We start from the raw sequence: 23,191 nt of genomic DNA, 5'->3' as shown, positions 1-23,191 counted from the left end.
ATCATCCAAGGATTTAGTTACTTGATCATAAAAGGCAATCAGGTTGGTCTGGCAGGACCTGCCTTTGATGGACCCATGCTGATTGCCCCTGAGCATGATCTCCCCTGCAGGCCCCCCACAGTTGTGCTCCTTGATGATTCTCTCCAAGATCTTCTCGAACACCGAGGTGAGGCTTACAGGCCTATAGTTATGTGGGTCCTCCTTCCTCCTCTTCTTGAAAATTGGGACCACATTAGCCAGTTTCCAATCCCCTGGTACCTGGCCAGATGGCCACGAATGCTCATACAGCCGGGCCAAGGGCTCCGTGATGACCCCTGCCAGCTCGCTCAACACCCTTGGGTGGAAGGCATCTGGACCTGCAGATTTAAAAATGTCTAGCCCTCCCAGAAGATCCCTAACTACATCTGCGCTGACTGAAGGCCTGACAGAGCTATCCCCAAGATTGTCTCTACCTCTAGTAGGTGGGATGTCCTGGTCCCTGTTCAAGAAAAGAGAGGCAAAGAAAATGTTAAAAATATCAGCTTTCTTGTCTGGTGTAGCCACAAGATTACCGTTTGCGTCTTGCAGCAGCACTACATTGCCTGGTGCCCTCTTCTTGCTCCCAATGTACTTGAAAAAGGACTTTTTGTTGTCCTTAATCCTGGACACTAGCCTGAGTTACATGTCTACCTTGGCCTTCCTAATAACCCTCCTACACTCACAGGCCGAGGAGGAGTATTCCTCCTTGGTGATAGCTCCTCCCTTTCACTGGTTGTATGCCCCCCTTTTAGTCCTCAGGCATTGCTGATTGCCCTTGCTGAGCCAAGGGGGTTTCTGAGCACTCCTACCCGCCCTGCTTCTCTCAGGGACTGTTATCCTTTGGGCCTGGAGGATCGCCCCCTTAAGGTACGGCCATCCCTCGTGGACTCCCATCTCCTCTACCTTCTGGGCCCTCAGTGCTTCCCCCACTAGTCTCCTAAGCTCATTATGTTAAAATGCATCATACCTCAAATCCCCACTGAACAATGAGATATAGGGCTGGAACTAGGAACTAGGGCTGGCGACCAGAATTAAGGATAACAAAAAGTCCTTTTTCAAATACATAAGGAGTAAGAAGGCGGCACCAGATAACGTGGGGCCCCTACAGGACAGACTTGGCAATCTGGTGATGGCAACAAAGGAAAAAGCTGATCTCTTCAACGAATTCTTTGCCTTCATATTTCTGAGCAGGGACTGGGACAACTCCCCCACTAGGATTACGGACAGGCTCAGGGGACATGATGCTATGCCTAGGGTCAGGGACAATCTAGCTAGGGAACTTCTGGAGGGGCTGGATGTGTTTAAATTAGAAGGTCCGGATGCTCTTTATCCGAGGGTACTGAGAGAATTGGTAGGTCATAGCAGGGCCCCTGGCACGGCTGTATGAACGCTCACAGTCCTCTAGCCAGGTCCCAGAGGACTGGAAAAGGGCCAATGTGGTCCTCCCATTTACAAGAAGGGGAGAAAGGAGGACCCGGGTAACTATGGGCCAGTTAGCCTCACCTCGGTCCTTGGGAAGACCTTTGAGAAAATTATCAAGGAACACATCTGCAAGGGCCCAGCATGGGAGGTAATGCTCAGGGGCAACCAACACGGGTTCACTGCGGGCAGATCTTGCCTGACCAACTTTGTTTCCTTTTACGACCAGGTCACAAAGTCCTTGGATGTGGGCGCTTAGGTAGATGTAGTCTACCTGGACTTCAAGAAGACCTTTGACACTGTTTCTCACCCCATTCTCATAAAAGAACTAGAGGACTGTGACACAGATACCTACACAGTCAGAGGGGTGGCAAATTGGCTCGATGGTCACACCCAGAGAGTGGTGGTGGATGGGTTGTTTTTGACCTGGAGGGATGTGGACAGTGGAGTTTCCCAGGGCTTGGTCCTCAGGCCTGTGCTATTCAACATCTTTATCAGCAAGTTGGAGATGGGCATGGAAAGTACGCTTTCCACATTTGCTGATGACACAAAGATGGGGGGAGAAGTGGGCACATTGGAAGGGAAGGAGAGCATCCAGCTAGATCTAGACAGGTTACAGAGGTGGGTGGATGAGAATAGAATGGAATTCAACGCAGACAAGTGCAAGGTCCTGCATCTAAAAAGGAACCTGCAACATACCTATAGGCTGGGGAGCACCCTTCTCAACAACACAGTGACTGAAAGGGAACTTGGAATCATTGCTGACTCCAGCACAGACATGAGCCGCCAACACGAGGAAGCGGTCAGTAAGGCTAACTGCACTTTGTCATGCATCTACAGATGCATCACAAGCAGGTCCAGGGAGGTGATTCCTGCTATCTTGCTATCCCCTCTATGCAGCACTGGTCAGGCCGCAGTTGGAGTACTGCATCCAGTTCTGGGCACTGCACTTCAAGAGTGATGTGGCTAACCTTGAGAGGGTCCAGAGGAGGGCGACTCACAGAGTCAGGCCAGGCCCAAGAAGACAGACTAAAGGGCCTGAATCTATTCAGCCTCCACAAGAGAAGACTGAGAGGGGATCTGGTGGCTGTCTATAAACTCACTGGGGGGGACCAGCAGAAAATAAGCGAGGCCCGGTCCCCCAGGCACCAACTGGGATAACAAGGAATAACGGCCACAAATTGATTGAAGTTCAGGCTTGGTATCAGGAGATATTACTTTATGGTTAGGGTTGCCAGGCTCTGGAATGGGCTCCCAAGGGAGGTGGTGCTCTCCCCTACCTTGGGGATCTTCAAGAGAAGGTTGGATAGATATCTGGCTGGAGTTTTATGATCCCAGCACTCATTCCTGCCCAGGGCATGATCTGTTCAGGTCCCTTCTGACCCTAGAAACTATAAAACTATAGCAAAACCATCCGTGTATCTTTTACTAGTTTAAGGTCTGCTCCAGGCTGGACCTGGGGTTGGAGCCACAGATACAACAGCTGCCTGCCCCTGCACCGCCTTGTACTAAAGAAGAGTTTTTTTTTCTCCCATGTTTAATAGGGGGGAAAAACCTAGTCTTGGAATCAAGTAAATATAATGTTTCACTATTAAGTTGGTGATGCTTAAAGAATGACTCTTACAGAACTTTCTGCATGGAAGTTTCCTGCATGGGTAATGCTTTGTCCCCAGCAGCAGTGGTGTCAATGTGGCTGAGCACCCAGGGCACTAGTTATAGTTGCTGCAGTGCCACCGGTGAGATCATACAGCTGCTGGCAACAGCCATTCCCCTCACCTCCCACCCTAAGTCAGTGCCCAGAGTGGTTGTCCTGGTCACCATGCTCAAGTTACACCACTTTTCACAGTCTTGATGAGTTAGAAAAAGGGTGTGTAGCAGGGCAGCAATTAGAGTGAAATTATGGATGAGAAAAGAAGAAATAAACAGTAAATAACCAATTATGTTTTCCTGTAAAGCTGTGTGGCTTCTATTTGGAAATTTAAAAACAAAATGTATGCATGTGTCTTTAAGTTAACAGGACAGCCATGAATTTTTATGGTGACTTCATGCTGTAGGTGTAGATGTTTGTGCTCTCTCCAAACCTGTAAATTCTCCTGCTTTTGTGCTTTTATTGTTGCCACTGAACTTTTCTTTCCATTCAGTTCTGCTGAGTGAGCACACCCAAACATGGCAATCACTAAGAGATAAATTAGAAAATATGCCCTGCTGTTACTGTCTACACAGAAGGCAACCTGACAAGAGGTCTGACAATATATAACGATGCATGTCACTTTGTAATAACCAAATCTATCTGTCAACTACATATGTAAAAACATTAGTCTGAAAATGGAGACATACATAAAATGAAGAGTCAGAGAGAATATTTGTTTTTATGTTCTCAATTTTTTTTGGTGAAGAAGCAAACTACACCCTAAATTAAGATGGAAAACTTTCATGAGTGATGACTGGCATTTCCAAGGCAACACGCTTTGTTTGAACATTACAGGCCTTATATTAATTTATTTTTGGGTTATTCTCAATTGGTTTCTTTTATGGTCATAGAACAATATTGGAGCTGCCTAGCTGTTAACCTTTAGCTGCTGTAAATGCATGCAACTCGATTTATATTAACAGAGCTGCATTCATTTACAGCAGCTGAAGACTGGGTCTAATGCTTGGTTACCCAAGTCATTGACCTGGTGATGAAAGATTTTGTCTTCTGTTTTAAAGGTGACAAATTGAAGTTTAACCTGGTTATTCATACTTCTGTAAAAGTATTTATTTATTTATTCTTAACTTTTGCCATCAGCATCAAGAGAGCAACACACTGAAACAAAGCAAAACCAATTCATATTTGATAAATGTCATGTGTGCATGAGACAGACGCATACAAAAACCCATCTTCATGAAAGAAGAGGTGGCCTTTTCAGTGGTCTAGCTTTGTTCTCTGCGTGGCAAGCCAAACCCAGTAGATTCATTTGGCAGAGACTCACATCCTACAAAGTGTGTCTGAAGTTTCAAAACACGCCCTTTGAAATAAAAAAGCTGCAGCAAACAGCTGGAGCTTCTCAGCAGTTCTGTACAGCTGTTGGCTGTGACTTTGTATATCTGTCTACCTAGTTTGCAAGCCCTCATCTTCACTGTGAAGTAAGGAACCTAATCCTGCAACATACCTGGGTTCTACTATACTTTTGGAGTGCTGTATTCAAAACTGATTAAATTATCTCAGTCCTAAAATGTTTCTTGTGTAACATCAGTGATGCTAAGGACTCCAAAACTGCTGATCTGAACTGATGTCACTCAGCAACTCATACGCCTGAAGACTTCAGGTAGCTGAACCAGCAAAGCACTTAAATATTCACTTAACTCTGAGTATGAGCTGACACATTACTGACTTCAGTGTGGGAACTCTTATATACTCAGAATTTACCCTACATTTAAGCACTTTGCTGGTTCACAACCTTGGGGAGGCATAACAGAAAAGGCAGTAAATTAAAACATGTTTGTTAAGTTTTTTGACCTTTCCCCCTCACTGCACTTGACCACATATGAGTGATTGCTTTGTTATTTTACTCCCAGTGCCCTCCTTTCATAGCACTAATTTTTCTTCACTTAAGATAAAATCTACTTAATACTTGAAAGACTATCAAAATACTTGTTTTCAATTTGAGATACCAGCATCAGTTCAGGGCCACCTTTAAAAAAACAAACAAACAAACAAACAAAAACTACCAGCAACATATTTATGGTTCTAATGTGTAAAAAATACTTGAAGTTACACAAGGTTGTCCTAATTAAAGTCACAATTCTGCAAAGAATTCTGATACAGATCCTCTGGCAGAAACAAAACCCATTAAAAAAAAAAAAACAGGAAAAAACCAACTGTAAAGCACTGGATTAAGAATGTAAGACTAAAAATGGTACCACCAGTAATGCAAAGGGACTGGAATCCTGCCATAGCTGGGAAGCTGAAGGTAAAGGAAGCCCTGGGTGGTAGAGGGCTGGCATAATTCCTTCCAAGACTGTCTTTACTGAAAAATACAGGCATTTCTTACATCAAAAAATACAAAAGACAATGCATTACATCTTTTATCCTAACACATGCAATTGAAGTAAACCCCAGGTGAGGTATATAGTATGCCTCAACAAGCTACAACTGCATATGCCTCATTTTCTATACTAGGATCACACAGAGATCATTAGTTGAATGTGAAAACACAAGTAAATGGTGAGGTGGTGCAATCACCTACCCTGGAGATCTTCAAGAGGAGATTAGACAGTCACCCTGCTGGGGTCACCTGACTCTCAGTTATCCTTCCTGCTTGGTGCAGGCAGCTGAACCCGATGATCTTCCAAGATTGCTTCCAGCCTTACTATCTATGAATCTATAAGTAAAAACTTATTTACAAGTTGAGTACCGAGGGTTTGAAACAGTTTCTCGCCTGTTCCAAACCCTTGAGAAAGGCTGGAAGTCTTACTCATTTTGAAGGTCCAAGACCCATGTAATACTCTACTGATGACTTTGGATTTTAAAGAAAGCCAGACATGCCTATTAGCATTAACACAATAAGCAAAACCATGGGTCATGTATTCTGCCGCTTCCCCCGAAATCTCTAACTACAGCAAATGGAGACAATGAAAAATTCTCTATAACAAAAGCTTTCTCTTCACAGTAATGCAAACCAAGCACTAAGCTTTGTGTTTAAAACATCATATTTACAGTATATAGTGTTAAATTAATTGTCTGGTTCCAGAGGTTGTTATTGTAGTATGTCTAAAGTCATGTCTAGATAAAAGTTCTGTCTTGAAGATGAAGGGATCCACATGTGCTTCTCTTATGAATGAATGAATGAATGAATGTATGTGTGTGGTCTCCTACCTCTGAGCTGTGGTAATCTAATCATTAATAACACACCTAAACAAAAACAAATCAAAAAACCCTCCAATTCCTTATTACATTTTTGTTCATGTAAAGCATTGGATTTGCTATTCATTTTTTTTTAAAATAAGGCTTTATTTGGGGAGATCTGATCAGATGAGTTTGTGATAAATAACACTTCCCAGCAATTTATGAAATCTTTCCTTTTACCACTTCACATATACAATGCTATATACTACATGTATTCCTTCTGTATTACCATTAAATACAAAAATAACAGTTTTGAAAAGTGTAAAATCAAGCAAATAATAATAATAATAATAATAATAATAATAATAATAATAAAAAACCAAAAAAAACCCCAAACCAGCATTTACCATATAAAATGCCTTATTTTTCTTCAATGAAGTTAGTTGCAGGGTACATAAATTATTTTGGTGCCAAGAACCATTTGCAGGTTATGAAAAACCACTTCAATGTGGCAAAAATATTACCCCATCAAATTTAATAATCTTAGTCAGAGCCATTTCTACCAAATCAAAGCACATACTAATGATATATGAGCTTTGAACTGATATTCCCATAAAAGAGCTGCTGAAATGGATGATTTACTAGGACAATTTTTTACTGGAAATACTCCTTTGGTCTGGCAATATCTGCTCAGTTACAGCAAAACCCACAGCATCTTACCCATACTCTACTTATTTTTTTTACTTTACATCTTAGGCAGACCAGCATTATGGAGAACCTGTAAATGAGTTTCCAAGGCAAAACACAAAAGTTGGGCTCTTGCATCCATGTGTATATTTGCAAAGAAACATCCCCTGCCCTCCACCCCCACAAATCCAATATAAATAAGAACAAACAATGCCCCCATCCAAACAAACAACCAAAATAAAAACCCTAGGAAATATTGTAATTTTTACCTTTAATCTTTTTAAGCCAAAATGCCAATAAGGATGGTTTTCATTCAAAGACATGAATAAAGATCATGATTTTTACAAAGGTTTGTTAAATGGAAATTAACTTAGCACCTATGCATCTCCTTGTCTGCATTGCTTGTCAGCTTCTACACATCTTCCCATCAATTTATCCCATCAGTTTTTTCATTCTGCACTTTAACCTTCAATATCCCCACCATAAGACACATCCGTTTACATTCCTTCTGCTCTTTTCAATCATAATGTCACGTTCAGATTGTTGTCTGGAAAACATCAGACAGCATCAAGGAACAAAAAATGGTAATGACAAACTCTGTAGTGGTAGAGAGCAGACACCAATTCTCATCTTTTAATTGCTAAAATCCTAAATCTAAGTTGTCAATTCAGGTCAGTGTTTTCTCCATTTTTTATACTTTCCTTCTGCTATCATTGATCATTTTAGTACAGCATGATAACATAAAAGCCTCTGTGAACAGTCATAACATATACAGAATAAATCTATTGAAAATAATCCCACAGCCTGAGAAAATTCCAATCAAGAGAACCAATTTAAAAATAATACATTAGTATTTAACTCCGAGACGCTGATAGCACATGTTCAGTTGTTTTGGTAAAATATGATACAAAAAGACATGCAATGTAACTGCAGTAGTAGCCACGTGTTATAACTGGTCCAATCTGCTCTACAGCTACATTATGATCTAATTTTCAAATACAGAAATCTTATTAGACTCCCCATGTTCCTGTGAACTGACTCTCAAACCTTCACTCAGCCAGACAATTCAGCCTGAATATTTACTGAGGTAAAGGTGGAGCTTTTTATAATCCATTCTCCAATCTCCTCATCCTGCCAGCCTTCTTTCCACTTTTTTTTTTTTTTTTTTTTTTTTTTTTTTTTTTTTTTTTTTTTTTTTTTTTTTTTTTTTTTTTTTTTTTTTTTTTTTTTTTTTTTTTTTTTTTTTTTTTTTTTTTTTTTTTTTTTTTTTTTTTTTTTTTTTTTTTTTTTTTTTTTTTTTTTTTTTTTTTTTTTTTTTTTTTTTTTTTTTTTTTTTTTTTTTTTTTTTTTTTTTTTTTTTTTTTTTTTTTTTTTTTTTTTTTTTTTTTTTTTTTTTTTTTTTTTTTTTTTTTTTTTTTTTTTTTTTTTTTTTTTTTTTTTTTTTTTTTTTTTTTTTTTTTTTTTTTTTTTTTTTTTTTTTTTTTTTTTTTTTTTTTTTTTTTTTTTTTTTTTTTTTTTTTTTTTTTTTTTTTTTTTTTTTTTTTTTTTTTTTTTTTTTTTTTTTTTTTTTTTTTTTTTTTTTTTTTTTTTTTTTTTTTTTTTTTTTTTTTTTTTTTTTTTTTTTTTTTTTTTTTTTTACTGGTGAGATCTCAGCCAGTTACTCAGGGTTCTTCTCGGATTTCCCTGTCACAAATCCAGGTACGTAGAGTTCCTTAAAAGTCTGCAAATCCTAACCATGCTTACATTTTCCAGGTATTCCATGTACTCTGGGCATTTTTTACCCAGAGCATGACAAATTCATAATGAACGCCTGCCGGTACAACTCCACCATTTGCTATCGCTGCAGACAGAGTTACAGAATTGCCTGAAAATGACAACAAAAGGCTACCCAATATCCAAAAATAAGCAGAAGCCTCTTATCAAGAGAAGTAAGGAAGGGAGGGAGGGCGGTAGATGCCAGAGCAGATTCCTTGCATTCTTTGGCTAGCCTATTTCAACTCCTGAGTGGTATTAAGGCTCTTCCTGTCCTACCAAATAAAGAACTTGTAGTAGTGCATAAGCACTGAACTTCATAAAAGTCACCAGGAACTCAAACAGAAATATGCTCACAACCTTGAGGAGCCAAAAATTTTGCATGCAGTCTATGCAAAACAATAGTTTTGCTCAAGTTCTCTCAAGCTGGATCTAGATTTCATAGTCTTACAGATCATTGGGTCCAGCTCCCCTGCACCTGGGCAGGAAAGACTGCTGGGATCAGATGATACCAGCAAGATGGACATCAAGATGCTTTTTGAAGATCACCAGGGTGGATGACTGTAGCACCTCTGTGGGGACCCTGTTCCAAACTCTCAGCACTTGACTTGTAAAGAAGTTTTTCCTTAAGTCTAGCCTGAAGCGATCTTCAATCAGTTTGTGACTATTATTCTTTGTCCTTGAGACTTTTAAACAGATCTATCAGTGATGTTGATCTGGGTGTTAAGCTTGGCAGAGAGTCAAAATGTCATGTGATTTCAGATTTTACTGGGAATGCTTCATACAGGTCTAATTAACAAAAACTATTTTGCTTACAAAACCACTGATTTGTTACATATTCAGATTGCAATTATGAAGTTGTGTTCTTGCTAAAAAATGTAGCTAAAGTCTAAACAGCTTCTTGGATTGTCCATCCATATGGTATTATTTAAATTCTTCACTTCAGTAATTATTTATACATTACTCTTCAGCAGTGGAAGAAAAAAAAAGAAAAACTATTAAATTGGCATATGCTATAAATCTTGTTTACTACTCTGTGCCTTGTCAATCATACATCTTCATGAATGTCTTGTGCAGTAGAAAGTATGCTATAAGAAAAACCAAACACACACACAAAAGAAGATTCTGGTTTAAAACATGGCAATCTTTCCCCATACCCAAGTCCACCCAAATTGAATGTCAGCATGGTATCATCATCTGAGAGATGAACCAGTGCAATCAAATCCTATTTGCCCTGAGGGCCTCTCTGGAAAGAACACTATTGTAGGTGTGTAACAGGGGGCTTACTCAGGGCCAATCTCCATGGCCCACCCACCTGTTCTTGGGCCAACCGCCTGCCTTCTCACCCGCCATGCCTTGATGTTAATTGATTCATTAATGGATGTCAATTAAGCAGGAGGCTGCCCATTTTAGTGCCCCAATGCCAGGGGGCGCTCTCTGCGGCTCCGTTTCCTCCCCTACACCGCAGTCCCCACCTCGCCGATGTAATCGCCTTTGTCTTAATTCTATCACTGTTTAGCCCCTTCCTGTTCTCCCTGGGCCTTCCTTCTCCGTGCCCTCACTTGGGCTTCCTAATAATGCTGCCCCCCTTTCTGGGACTCGCCGTGTCCAACTTGGGCTTCCTAATAATGTTGCCCCCCCGCCCCTTTCTGGGGCTCACCGTGCCCACACTTGGGCTTCCTAATAATGTTGCCCCCTATCTGGGGCTCTCCGTTCCCAACTTGGGCTTCTCAGTAGTGCTGCCCCCCATCTTGGGCTCGCTGTGCCCACCTTGGGCTTCCTAATAATGTTGCCCCCCTTTCTGGGGCTCGCCGTGCCCAACTTGGGCTTCCTAATAACGTTGCCCCCCTTCTGGGTCTCACTGTGCCCAACCTGGGCTTCCTAATAATGCTGCCCCCTTTCTGGGGCTCGCTGTGTCCCCTTTCTGGGGCTCACCATGCCCACACTTGGGCTTCCTAATAATGTTGCCCCCCTTTCTGGGGCTCGCCGTGCCCAACTTGGGCTTCCTAATAACGTTGCCCCTTTCAATAATGCCGCCCCCTTCTCTGGGGCTCCTCAGTACGGCTGCCCTCTCTTCGGGCCTTCTCAAGTGCTACCCCCTTTCTCTATGGCCTTCTCAGCACTGCTGCCCTCTCTTTGGGCCTTCTCAAGTGCTGCCCCCTTCTCTAGAGCCTTCTCAGCACTACTGCCCCCTTCTCCAGGGCTCACCACACCCACACTGGGGCTTCTCAGTAGTGCCCCTCCTGGGGCTGGGGTCTATGCACCCCGTACGCCACTCCCTTACTGGCGCTGGGGTCCCCACGCTACTGTGGGTCCCCTATGAGGCCTCCTCCAACCCCTAATAGCCTCACCCAAACCACCGGTGATACAACAACAAAGCAAAATGCAAGCCCCTAGGCTACGACATAACTTAAAGCCACCCGGCTAAATCACATGGCTCAGACATCCTAGAGCTGCCATCCTTTACCCCTGGGGTCCTCTCCGTAGCGCTGCCCTCTCTCAGGGATCCTCTGCAGCGCCGCCCTCTCTCTGAGGCCTTTGCAATAACGCCGCCCTTCTCTCCAGGGCCTTCTCCACAATGCTGCCCCAGCATGGGCCAGTCGAGGGTACTCTCCCATTCGGGTCGGGTCTCTAGCCCCTCACTCTCTCCCAGGGTCTGCTCTCTGGGTCCTTCACAAACACAGGGGTTACCCACCCGGTGGTGGGGGCTAGGGGTTAAGGCGCCATGACCCGCCTTTCACCGGGGTGGTAACTGGCCTGGCATTTCCTGGGGGCTCCCGCACCACTGAGAGCCCCACCAGGCCACCCACTTCCGGCAGGGTGCAGTTTTAAGTCATGCCCAGGACCAGGAGCCTCCTAACCATCCCCTACAGCTCCTCCCAAAAGGCCTCCCCTCATCAGCCCCCTGCCGGCTGCCAGCTCCAGGCCCTTAAAGTGGCAGGCACACACAGTGCCCTGCCACAAGGTGGAAGAAAAGTCAGCAAGGTATATTCCCTAACCTCATGAGAAAGAGAAGGGGAAGTAGGCAAAGAAATACAACACACTCTTGGCATTTTGTGTGCCACTGCATAGGAGGAGTCATCTACTTTATAGCTTAAAAAGGGTGGGATGGCAGTAGCCATCTCTGGTGTACATGTGTGTGCATGCGTGTGTGTACACATACACACATGCATAGATAACATATATGTATATATACAAACATGATCAGGCCCTGGCTTTGAAATCAGGGCTTTAGCCTTCCCATCATAGCCATTCCTCCCAGTCTGCAGTCTTATCAGCTCAGCATCTATGTGGGACACAGCTGGTCAAAACTTTCCATAGGGTCCTAGCCACCCACCCATTATCTGCCACTGGAATGGGCAGCCAGGGTCAGCTGACCCTTCACCCTGTCCTATAAAAATCCCTGACCCAGAAGAGGAGGTGTCCAGGAAAAAGGGTTCATTTTGTACTCACGTTGTTTTGCCCTCAGTTCTTAGAATCACAGAATGATAGAAAATGAGGATTGGAAGGGACCTCAGGTCATCTAGTCCAACCGCCTGCTCAGAGCAGGACCATCCCCAACTAGATTACTCCAGCCAAGTCTTTGTCATGTCAGGCCTTCAAAACCTCCATGGATGGAGATTCCACAACCTCTCTACATTATGTGTTCCAGTGCTTCACCACCTTCCTAGGGAGAAAGTTTTTCCTAATATTCAACCTAATCCTCCCTTGCTGCAACTTGAAACCATTGCTTCTTGTTCTGTCTTCTGCCACCACTGAGAACAGTCCAGCTCCATCCTTTTTGGAACCCCCTTCAGGTAGTTGAAGGCTGCTATCAAATCCCCTCAGTCTTTTCCTCTGCAGACTAAAACCCAGTTCCCTCAGTCTCTCCTCGCAAGTCATGTGCCCCAGTCCCCGAATCATTTTCATTGCTCTTTGCTGGACTCTCTCCAGCTTGACCACATCCTTTCTATAGTGACCCAAAACTGGACACAGTACTCTAGATGTGGCCTCCGCAGTGCAGAATAGAGAGGAAAAATCACTTCCCTTGATCTGCTGGCAATGCTCCTACTAATGCAGCTCAATCTGCTGTTAGCCTTCTTGGCAACAAGGGCACACTGCTGACTCATATGCATCGCATTGTCCATTGTAACCCCAGGTTCATTTCTGCAGAGCCACTGCTTAGCCAGTCAGTACATGCAATTCTTCTGTCCTAAGTGCAGGACTTTGCACTTGTCCTTCTTGAACTTCATGAGAATTTTGGCCCAATTCTCTAATTTGTCTAGGTCACTCGAAAACCTAGCCCTATCTTCCAGCATATACACTACAGCCCCCAACTTTGTGTCACCCGCAAACTTGCTGAGGGTGCAATACAACCCATTTTCCAAATCATTAATGTAGATATTCAACAAAACCAGCCCCAGGACTGACCCCTGGGGTACTCTACTCAATACTGGCTGCCAGCTAGACACTGAGCCATTGATTACTACCCACTGAGCCCAACAATTCACTCAGTTTCCTATGCACCTTACAGTCCATTCATCCAACCCTTACTTCCTCAGCTTGCTTGCGAGAATACTGTGGGAGACGGTATCAAAAGCCTTGCTAAGTCAAGGTATATTAAGTCCACGGCTTTTCCTGCATCCATACAGCCAGCGTGTGTGTGCGCGCGCGCGCGTGTGCACAACACACATACACCCCTCTTAAGTATAATTCAGCACTGGCATTCTCAGAATGTCCCTACCTCACTTTCTTTCCCCCATCATCTTCTCCATATTTTGTATCCCAAAAGCTTTATTTTCCACAGTTGTCCTGGAAATTTACGGGTGGCGTGGGATTCTGTGTGAAGCAGGACTCACCCAGCCTCATTAGGTTTAGTAAACCAAAGAACACTACGTCTGTTCCGTTTTAGATGGCACACCATCAACGGTACTATAAAGAACAGAAGGACATTTAGGGCCAATTTCTACTCTTTCACATTGAACATGTGGGTCCCATTTTATTTTATGGAGACTTTCTACAGGATATTTTCAGGTAATTAGGAAAGCAAATACTATGTGTATTATTTCACATAGCTATTTTAGTGCTTCACAGCTAATACTTTAAACTACGCTTCTAAACCACAGAATACCATAAGGCGCACACAAATTATTGTAATAAGTCAGATTAGATATGTTACAGGCACAGAATCATTTCCTATATTGATGAAAACTCTATGCACACAACACTGTATTAAGTATGATCATAATCAAGCTTAAACAATTAAAAACAAAAAGTAGCACAATAAATCACAGTTGATCACTAAGTCCTATCAATGTAAACTTCCAGCAGCATTCCCATGCATGATACTGTGAAGGAGAGGAGCTAGCATGCATTCTGTGGATTCCTCATACTTTACAAACCCACAGTTATGCTCAGCTGGGGACTGTTAAAAAATGCTGGAATGTGTATCAGAACAAGATTTCAAAATATGCTGTTTTTGCTTTAAGAAGCCCATGTGGCCTTTTGTCTCTTTTTCCTAATAAGTGATATAAAACAGAATAAGTGACTGTAACAAAGCAAGTCATGTTCATAAGAGCGAACCTAATTCTCTTCTTAGACACGTGCAGCTTTCACCAACTTTGCTGGATGAGGCACACACATGGCTGATGGCAGAATTTGGCACATTACTTGTATTACACAGAACACAGGAAACCTTTTTTATACATCTGTTTTACAGATAATTGTTGATATGCTTACTGAAATGACACTTCCCTTGCCAGTCACTAATAATGCATTTAAAGAAGTTACAGGCTTTTACTGCTTTTGTTCAGTAATGCCCAAAACATATGTTCACATTTCAGAAGACACTTTTATGAATAAAGGATAAAGCAAAGGATTTTAATTTTAATGAAAAAGGACCTTAATTCTAATAGCCAATTCTAAGAACCTTATTTGACTTTTGGAGTACTTAGAAACAATGTTTTACTTTCTGGATTATTAATAAAGTGTTGGAAGGGGTTTGTCCTATTTTATTTGGGTGACAGGAGAGCAGCTGTAAGCACACTCCCACTTGCAAAGCTGAATCAAAGAAATCAAGATAAACAAACACACGCACACACACACAGAATTAAGAGCAAGAATGTATTTCCTTAGAACACCTGGCAGAACGAATTATACTTGAAAACAAAAATCTGAAAGTTAAAAGACCAGATCCTCAGGTGAGCAAATACAGTGTCAGTAGAATTAATAACATCCACTGACAACAAGTGAAGCTATGCACCAAAATTTTCATGCCATTCTTAATTCTGCCCCATTGCCTTACCCACCTGGCTTTAAAATCCATTACTACTAGTGTAACTGAGGCAGGGAGGGAGGCAGCAAGCATTTCTATTTGAATGCCTACTTCCTGGAAGTCCTTTTTATAGCATCTGACAAGGTGAGCTGTTGCTTACGAAAGCTTATGCATCTCTGAATTAGTCTGCAAGGTGCATCTCAGCCCTACTTTTTGGCAGGTTATACCTTGTTCACGCTCCCCATGAAGATGTTCACATTTAGGCCTCAGATCTACTGGTGCCCTGATCGTTTCAGAATTGGAGCAAATGAAGTCCCCAAAATCAGTAGGAATTATAACATAAAGGAAACCTTATTTGAATAACCAACATGGCCCTGAAGAAATATGAGCCTACTCTTGTGTATATAAATTATAGCAAAAGGATACTTTAAGAAACAACTGATATGAAATTTGGTTACATATGAAGAGAGCAGGTGAGTATCTGAGGATAAATCAGTATTAACTACCTTAAGTTTCTTTTTCTGGAAAAATTGCAGAGTATTGCTTCTTGTAACCAGCATATAAATAACATATTAAAAGAGCATTCAGACGTGTTTTCATGATTAAGACTTTTCCTATAAAAATTAATACAGTTGGACAACACTTGCATGTCTTTTTTACAAATCTATTAACAAGCATGCAAGTAATTGCTTCAATATATTAAAAAGCATTTCCTTTGACTATTTGTTTGAAAGAAAACTTGAAAAACTTGAAAGTAAACTCAGATTTGTTATAAAAAAGGGCTTTTATAGTGACAAAATGGCTAATAATTCCATCTAGACCCATAATATAGATACATAATCCATCCATCTAGATTTTACCATTAAGTATTTCCCAAGTTGAAAACAACGTTTCACAAATTACCCATGACCTAATCCAGCAGTTGTCAACTGGGGATACATGTACCCCTAAGGATACTTAAAAAGGTTGTAGGGGGTATGCAGAACTGATGTGGCCGATAATGTGGCAGATAAATGCCACATGTGTGCATACAGACAGCACAGCATGCAGGAAGCCAGGAGTGCAGCCCGGCAGCATGGAGAGCAGCCAAGTCCAGCTGGTAAATCTGTTGTGAGGGGAGGGAAGGGAAGGGCAGGGGCAGATCAAGGCCCCAGCAGTGGGGGAAGGAGTGAGGCTGAGGCAGGGGCAGGGGCAGGTACAGCTCAGCTGGGGTGGGGCATGGGACTGAGCCACGTGGGGATGGGGTGCAGCTTCTGCTGCTATGTGCACCCCCAGGATGGCATGGGGGTGTGCGCCCTTGGATCTGTGCATGGTGTGAGGGTAGGCTGCCATTGTGGGCTGAGGCCAGGCTGTTCCCGGTGGGGGTGTTGGGCCGGGCTGTGCTCAGGGTGGGTGGCGGCAGCAGGAGCCACGCCCCCGTGCCCCCCATGGCCCCCAGACGAGCTGCTCATGGCTCTGTCCCATGCTCCACCCTGGCTGTGCAGTGCCTGCATCTGCCCCAGCCTCACTTCCTCCCTCACCATAGGGGCCTCAATCTCCACCCCCAACCCTGCCCCTTAACAACAGGAAAAAAAATATATAAAGGGGTACATGAGCTGAAACTTTGAGACAGACGGGGTACACTTGTTTAAAAAGGTTGAAAACCCCTGATCCAATCAACTTCCCTACTTCTAGAGGTAGAACCTTCTAGAGGTTATGAAAAACAACTAGCCAGATAAAAGACCATCTATCAATAAACTATATAGGTCTTTATTTTAACATTATTAATGTTAATTATTAATTCAATATTTTTTGGAATCTGGAATTCCAAATTCAGGGCTTTAAAGCTTTTGCTCTGATGTGCAATAAAGGGCTTTTTTCAGTCATAGCATTGTTTCTCTCTCTCTCAACACTCCTAGGAGGATTGTTCATAAAAGCAGTAACAAAAAAATCACTGAGATTTGATGAGAAGTTTCTGCTTAGTAACCAAAACCTTTTTCTTCTATGTCTAAGTAAAAGCCAGTTTGGGACAATTCAAGAGTATCCAATCTGCCATGCCATGACTAACATAATGACTATTTGCACTTGACCTATAGTAGGGTCTGATCCAAAATTTACTGCAGTCAACGACAGTTTTTCCATTGACTTTAACAAACTTTGAAGCAGTTACAGTCCTAGATCTGAAACAGAATTGTAACTGATCTCATTGGATTTCAATTACACTCAAATTCAAGGTATATGAATAAACTGAGAAAAATGAAAACAAATACTTACCTGTGCATTCATGCTGTAGTCCTTTACCATAGTAGCCTTTTTCACAGATGCATTCAAACTGGCCAGTGTGAGTGCCACACTTGCAGCTAGCCATGATATCGCAGCAGTTTTCATTTGCCTCACAAAGATATGAACAATGGGATATGTCTTCTCGAATGTAACTGCCAGAGGGCAGATCTGAAAGCAAACCAGTTATAACACACATGCACAGTTAGTAATGAATTAATGTTGCTGAACATCTTGTCAATCCTGTATTCACTAGGGGTAACAAAAACATGAAGAAATATTTCAGTTCTTACAAACGTATAAGCCAAAGTCTCGGGGGGGTTGGTTGTAGCCGTGTTGGTCTAAGGACGTAGGCAGACAAGGTTCTTTGTGTAGATGTAATATCTTTTATTAGACTAACCAAACAGCTGGAAAAATTGTTCTTTGCAAGCTTTCGGGTACAAACACCCTTTTTTTGATTGATAAGATATTCAACAACATTAATTAATTACTAACTCTGCATGTGTGTTATAATTGGGTGGTTGTACCCAAAAGCTTGCAAAGAACGTTTTTTCCAACTATGTAGTTGGTCTAATAAAAGATATCACATCTACCCAAAGAACCTGGTCTGCCCAAGCCAAAGTCTGAATCTTTTAGTCAGGCAGAATGCTCACTGGAGACTATTAAGCAAAAATCCCCAAGTCCTTGGTGTCTTTTTTCCCTTACTAAGACTAAGCTATTGGCTTCCACGCAGGAAGTAAAAAGATATGGGCCTGATACAGCTTTGGCTTAAATGATTGGAAAGATTTCTGCCGACACTGATAGGTACTGCCTTGGGCCCCAAGAGAGCAATTTGTCCATGGCTCACTGTTTAACTGTAAAAAAAATAATCCTCCTTTATTCCCTCCCCACCAACAAAAAAAGACTCATCTAAAAGCCTACCTGCATCCCAGAACAACCTGAAGTACTGTAACTTTTTCCATGTTAAATTAATCAATAAAAAAATAAATAAAATACAAAGGGCTGGATCTTCAGCTGATATACTTTGCATAATTCCATTTAAGACAGTAATACACTGAATTTATAATAGGAAAACAACTAGCCCTACATTTGTAGTTCCTATTCTAACCCTTTTGTCCAGGGAGAATTATTTTTAAGGTAAACACCAGAAAAAAGATATGTTGCATTTTCATACCTAAAAAATGAATCACATTTACATGGGGGGGGGGGGGGGGAAGAGAAAGAGATTAATTTTATGTATTATACAGTAAAAGCTTACAGATAGATGGATACTTAAGCAAATTCTGAATTCTTACCAGATACCAATTTGTATCTTTAGGCGGCACAGTATCTTAGTAAGTCTGGCCCTCAATCCTTAAATCAGGCAAAACACTTCCGCTAACACAAACTTTGACACTTACTCAGGCAAAATGGAGAGTTGAATCTGATCCAATGGAAACCGCAAATGCATATCAAAGAAAATTTGGCTCAGAGTATTAATTGTGTCTTAATATCTGAGATGTGTCTGTTTTTGTTGGCATAGGCAATGTGACAAAACAAGGAGAGGAAAAAATCTATGCAAATCATTTCATGAGACCTGTGCTGTACCTCTTGAAAGGTTTTCCCACTTGCACCCTGTGCTCTGTACAAAGCCTGAAATGATACTGTCATTGTGACAAGATGCCATACCTTCATGAAGAGCTCTGCGAGCTAATGCTTCAAACTCTGCAAAACTGTGAAGCAAGTAGCAGTGTTCCTCCTTGGGATACGAAGCCATGTCATTCAGCTCTCGGATGTTGCCTTGCCATATCCCAAACGTGAAGATCTCCACTCCCAGTTCACGCAAGGACGCTGCGATTGGTCTCGGGTCACCCCCATTGGAATACCCATCAGTAATGAGGAAGATTGCCTTCGTGGCGTTCCCACGAGAATGACGCAGTATTTGCTGTAAGAGTATAAAACAGTACATCTCAGGCAGAAGGTTAGTGACAGGTGGCCTGTACCTGGTACTGTATTGTAGGGTGCAGCTTCTTTTATATTGACAGCTATCTGACTCAATCTAGTCTTTGCTAGACCACCCACTATTGTTAAAGATCAATCTGTGAGCAAAGATTGTGGTTAAAAAGTCAAAAACTAACTCGTAGTTTGCATGCCTAGGGACCAGCTATGATGCAGACATCATGAATTTGTGCCACTGGCCCAGTCAACCACTTTTCACAGAGATGAATTATATTTTCTGTTCTGGTAGAGAGCAAAAAGAAATATTCAGTTCAGGCACAAGCTCCTCATGCTGGGAAGATGTCAGCAATACGGACTAGCTTAGAAGTAGGATGGATAAAATAAACGTTGCAGCCACATTAGATCCACTGGGCCAGATTCATAGCTGGTGGACATCAGCCTAACTGTACCACACATACATCATCTCTATAGATATGTGAAAAATTTGAAAAACTAAGTTAGTTACAATTTTTACAGCCGGAGACCTTGGTCACAAACAACGTGCCTTTAGCATTCTACCTTATTTTTTTTAGTAAATTCCCTGCCCTACTAGGTAAATTCTACTGAATTCCCATAAAAATGTATAAACACCATCGTTTTGTTCCTATTGGATGAGATAAAACAGAATGCTTATTAACCTGCGGCAGATATTTACAGAAAATGTCTGTCTGATGGACAGAGAATGTCTTCCTCTGAGGAGGGGGAGTGAACCTGAGTGGAATCAGGCTCTCTTATGATCAGGGATCCTAGTTTTGTTTAAAAATCCCAAACACTCTAATAAAAATAAATAAATAAATAAATAAAATCACAAATTCTCTGATTAAAAACCCCCAAATATACATTTTTCTGTGATTAAAATGAAACACCACTCATATATCTATATCTATAGAGAGAGATCAGTTGAACACACGGTTTTCTTGATACTTTTACCATTTTAAAGTAATGTGGATGCCTAACAGTGCCTCAATTGTTATAATAAAATAAATTCTAAATACCTATATATTTTGGCATTTGATTTTGTTTTTTTATCATGGAAAATCAGAGCTCCCCCTGACTCTTCCACTCACCAGGACGCACATCCAGCTGCAGCTGTCCTGTCCCCCCCCCAATTGCTTTGTGGTGCAGAGCAGCCCTGCCCCTTCCCATCATGTTGCCCCTCACTCCCAAGCCACAGTCCTCCCAGTGCCCCTCACCCCAACCTGCAGCCCCCTGACCCTGCCAGTGCTGATCGCTCCCAAGCCAGTCTCCCGGCCCTGCTGGTGCCCCTCACTCCAGACCCATAGCCCCTGGCCCTGCTAGTGCCCCTCACTCTGAACCCACAGCGCTCCCACCCCCAAATCCCCTCACTCCCAACCTGCAACCACCTGCCCCCCCACCAGCCCTGCTCAACAACAGGCTCCAACTATCACGCAACATACATGTCTTAAATGGCATAGGAGGACATGAATTAACTAAAATATATCTAATCTACCCTTCCTGTTTTGCCAACAGCCTAACAGCTATTCTAATATATGCAAAGCTAAGGAAACCAGAGCACATAGATGAAGCGGACTCCGCAGGGGTTCCATCTCGCAACAAGGAACTAGAAGCCAGTTGGGACAGCTCCACCCTTCCAGCCCTTGACTCGAGAACATGAGGGCACGAGACAGGAGCAGCCCTAGCAGAGAAAGATGGCCAAAAGAATCTGATCTCATGTATCCCAGGAGTCCACCATGACTAGAATCAGCACACCATCACTGGCACATTAATTTAAGATTATAAATCTGTAATTCAGATGGAGCAGTATGTGCTGCCAATCAAGATTCCTAGGCATCTTGTAGCTAGCTCTTTGAACTGACAAAAGGATAATGCTGGACTTGCGAGGGATACCGCTACAATGGGGACTCCTGCTGTTTGGGGAGTACTCCTTTTCCAGGTGAGACATCATCCAGAGCAAGTGATAGTGTTGAGTTAAGACTAAATTACAGGATTCAGTCCTACAAACATACTGTCTTCTTTATACTAAATATTCTGAATCTGTCAGCTACACATTGAGAGATATTCTTTGTCCACTGGCATTTGAGCCAATTGCATAGGTTCTTTGCACCTGGTCAGCCATTTAAATGTACATACAGTATTTTACAATACATTTTAAAGGACAGGCCCTTACTAATACATACATAACTTTGCAAAACTTGCTTTATGTCTATACATGTGCAAGTTGCTACATTAGAATTTGCATAACTTAAGCCAGAGAAAATATTTGCAAACAAGGAACAAAAAATTGTAACAAAATTGTTTCAAAGGACATATGCACCATTATATCTCAGGATAAAAAGTCTTTTTATGCAAACTACAAGTATCTCTGGATTTTACATACCATAACTGAACTGAACTGTGTATAACAACATAGTTACTGATAAGTACAACTTCACTGGAAGAGTTTGGGAAGCTGTACTCGGACGTGGAGAAAAGGAGGTCTTTAAATATTAAGTGTAAAAAAATATAATTAATTGTCCTATTACCACTAAAGCTACTGTTTTAAATTTAATTGTGTTGCTATTCAACAGTTGTGAATCAAGTCAGCCAATACACGGGTGTAAAATCTAACAAGGCTGCCAAAATAATCCAGAGAAACATGGGACAATAAGACCTTTCAGTTTTCATTATTGCTTCTTAAAACATCATCTCACAACAGACCCATTCTAAAAAGAAAAACTTCTCTTCTCTGGTACCTTCAAGTTCTATCCTAATATATATGCTAGATTATTAACACATGCAACTCTATTTGAGAGAGAGCAATTATTCATGAGCCCATAAATACATAATGCTTCTGTAAGATACTATGGCTGATATTAAAGGGAACGGTACAAATATTCTCCACTCAATTTCATTTTCCACTCGATTTTTAATTCCTAGTCCAATGAACTATTCTCAGTGAAGGCATGTCTGCTTTACACCAGCTGAGAATGCTGCTGTAAGAGTTTAAGATCAGAAGCTTGGAATGAAATCTTGACAGCATCTAATCGACTTGAGTTCTGCCACTGGCTTCAGCACAGTCAGGTTTTCACCTTGCAATCTGTGAAACCACGGATATAGAAGGTGACGTGGAAGTGAAGGGCGAAGGAGGACACAATAACAGTGGCAGTACTTCAAGGGATATTGCCTGTTAAGAATACTGTAATGTTTCCATTTTCAAGCATGCTGAGTAAATATGGGGGGCCCAGCCCATCTTCTGGGGATGTGTAGTGTTGCGAGAGTGGGACTCTGAGTGTACCGTTCCTTCTCCTCTCTATGCAGATCTGCACATAAGAAACCAAAAGTCTTTGCCTTCACTTGCTAGAGCAGAAATACTCTGGTATTAGGTACACTTTAAATCACAGGAAAAATCACAGTAAAATGAATATATGCTACGTGTTCTGAGAAACTAAACAACAAAATATTTTCTTGAACTCCTTCCATCTTGTAGTAATAATCCTAGTTAAGAAACTCTTATGTAGCAAAAAAGGAAGTGACGAGTAAAGCTGTATAAAAAAAACATCAAACACATGAAAGTAGTTGAAGCTTAGCTTTTTTCTCCTTTATCGTTGCTTCAAAACACAGACCATTGCCAATAGCCCACAAAGGTTTGTGAACATTTTAGACAATATGGCCACGTCCACATGAACAGGAGCATCTGTGGTGCCTTGAAGCCTTTTGAGGCACCACAAAATGAATGCAGCACGTATGAATCCATTTGCCACTCTACATATTTGCATATTATGCATATTTGCAGTGCAGCGGCAAAATTAGATATCCGAAAACCCTGGTATCTTAAAAAAAAATTTAAAAAGCCATGCGGTGCATGTGGCTGCAGTGTGAGCTGCCTGAAAACTGGAGCCTAGCTGGCTAGAGCCATGCTCCACCTGCTGGCGAGGCTCTGCACACCTGGATCACCACCACTGCAGTCCAAGGAGATTCCAAGGACCTCAGGAAAGGCCACTGGGGCCAGACCAGGTGCTGGCCCCAGCCTTCCCTAC

The 23,191-nt window shown here is 41.9% G+C and overlaps 1 protein-coding gene across 1 annotated transcript in view; it reads right to left on the bottom strand.

Moving 5' to 3' along the window:
* SVEP1 (sushi, von Willebrand factor type A, EGF and pentraxin domain containing 1) overlaps nt 1–23,191 on the bottom strand; it is a gene marked incomplete at its 5' end in the record, with an annotated part of 183,300 nt that overhangs the window by 136,838 nt on the left and 23,271 nt on the right. The window contains 2 exons of the mRNA XM_025208993.1: nt 17,211–17,387; nt 18,885–19,140. Coding sequence (XP_025064778.1) covers nt 17,211–17,387; nt 18,885–19,140 — 433 coding nt within the window. The remainder of the gene's footprint in view (nt 1–17,210; nt 17,388–18,884; nt 19,141–23,191) is intronic.

The sequence above is a fragment of the Alligator sinensis genome, unplaced genomic scaffold (assembly GCF_000455745.1).
Source record: "Alligator sinensis unplaced genomic scaffold, ASM45574v1 scaffold371_1, whole genome shotgun sequence".
In the NCBI taxonomy this organism is placed as follows: domain Eukaryota; kingdom Metazoa; phylum Chordata; order Crocodylia; family Alligatoridae; genus Alligator; species Alligator sinensis.
This window is presented reverse-complemented; position numbering and strand designations above follow the sequence as displayed.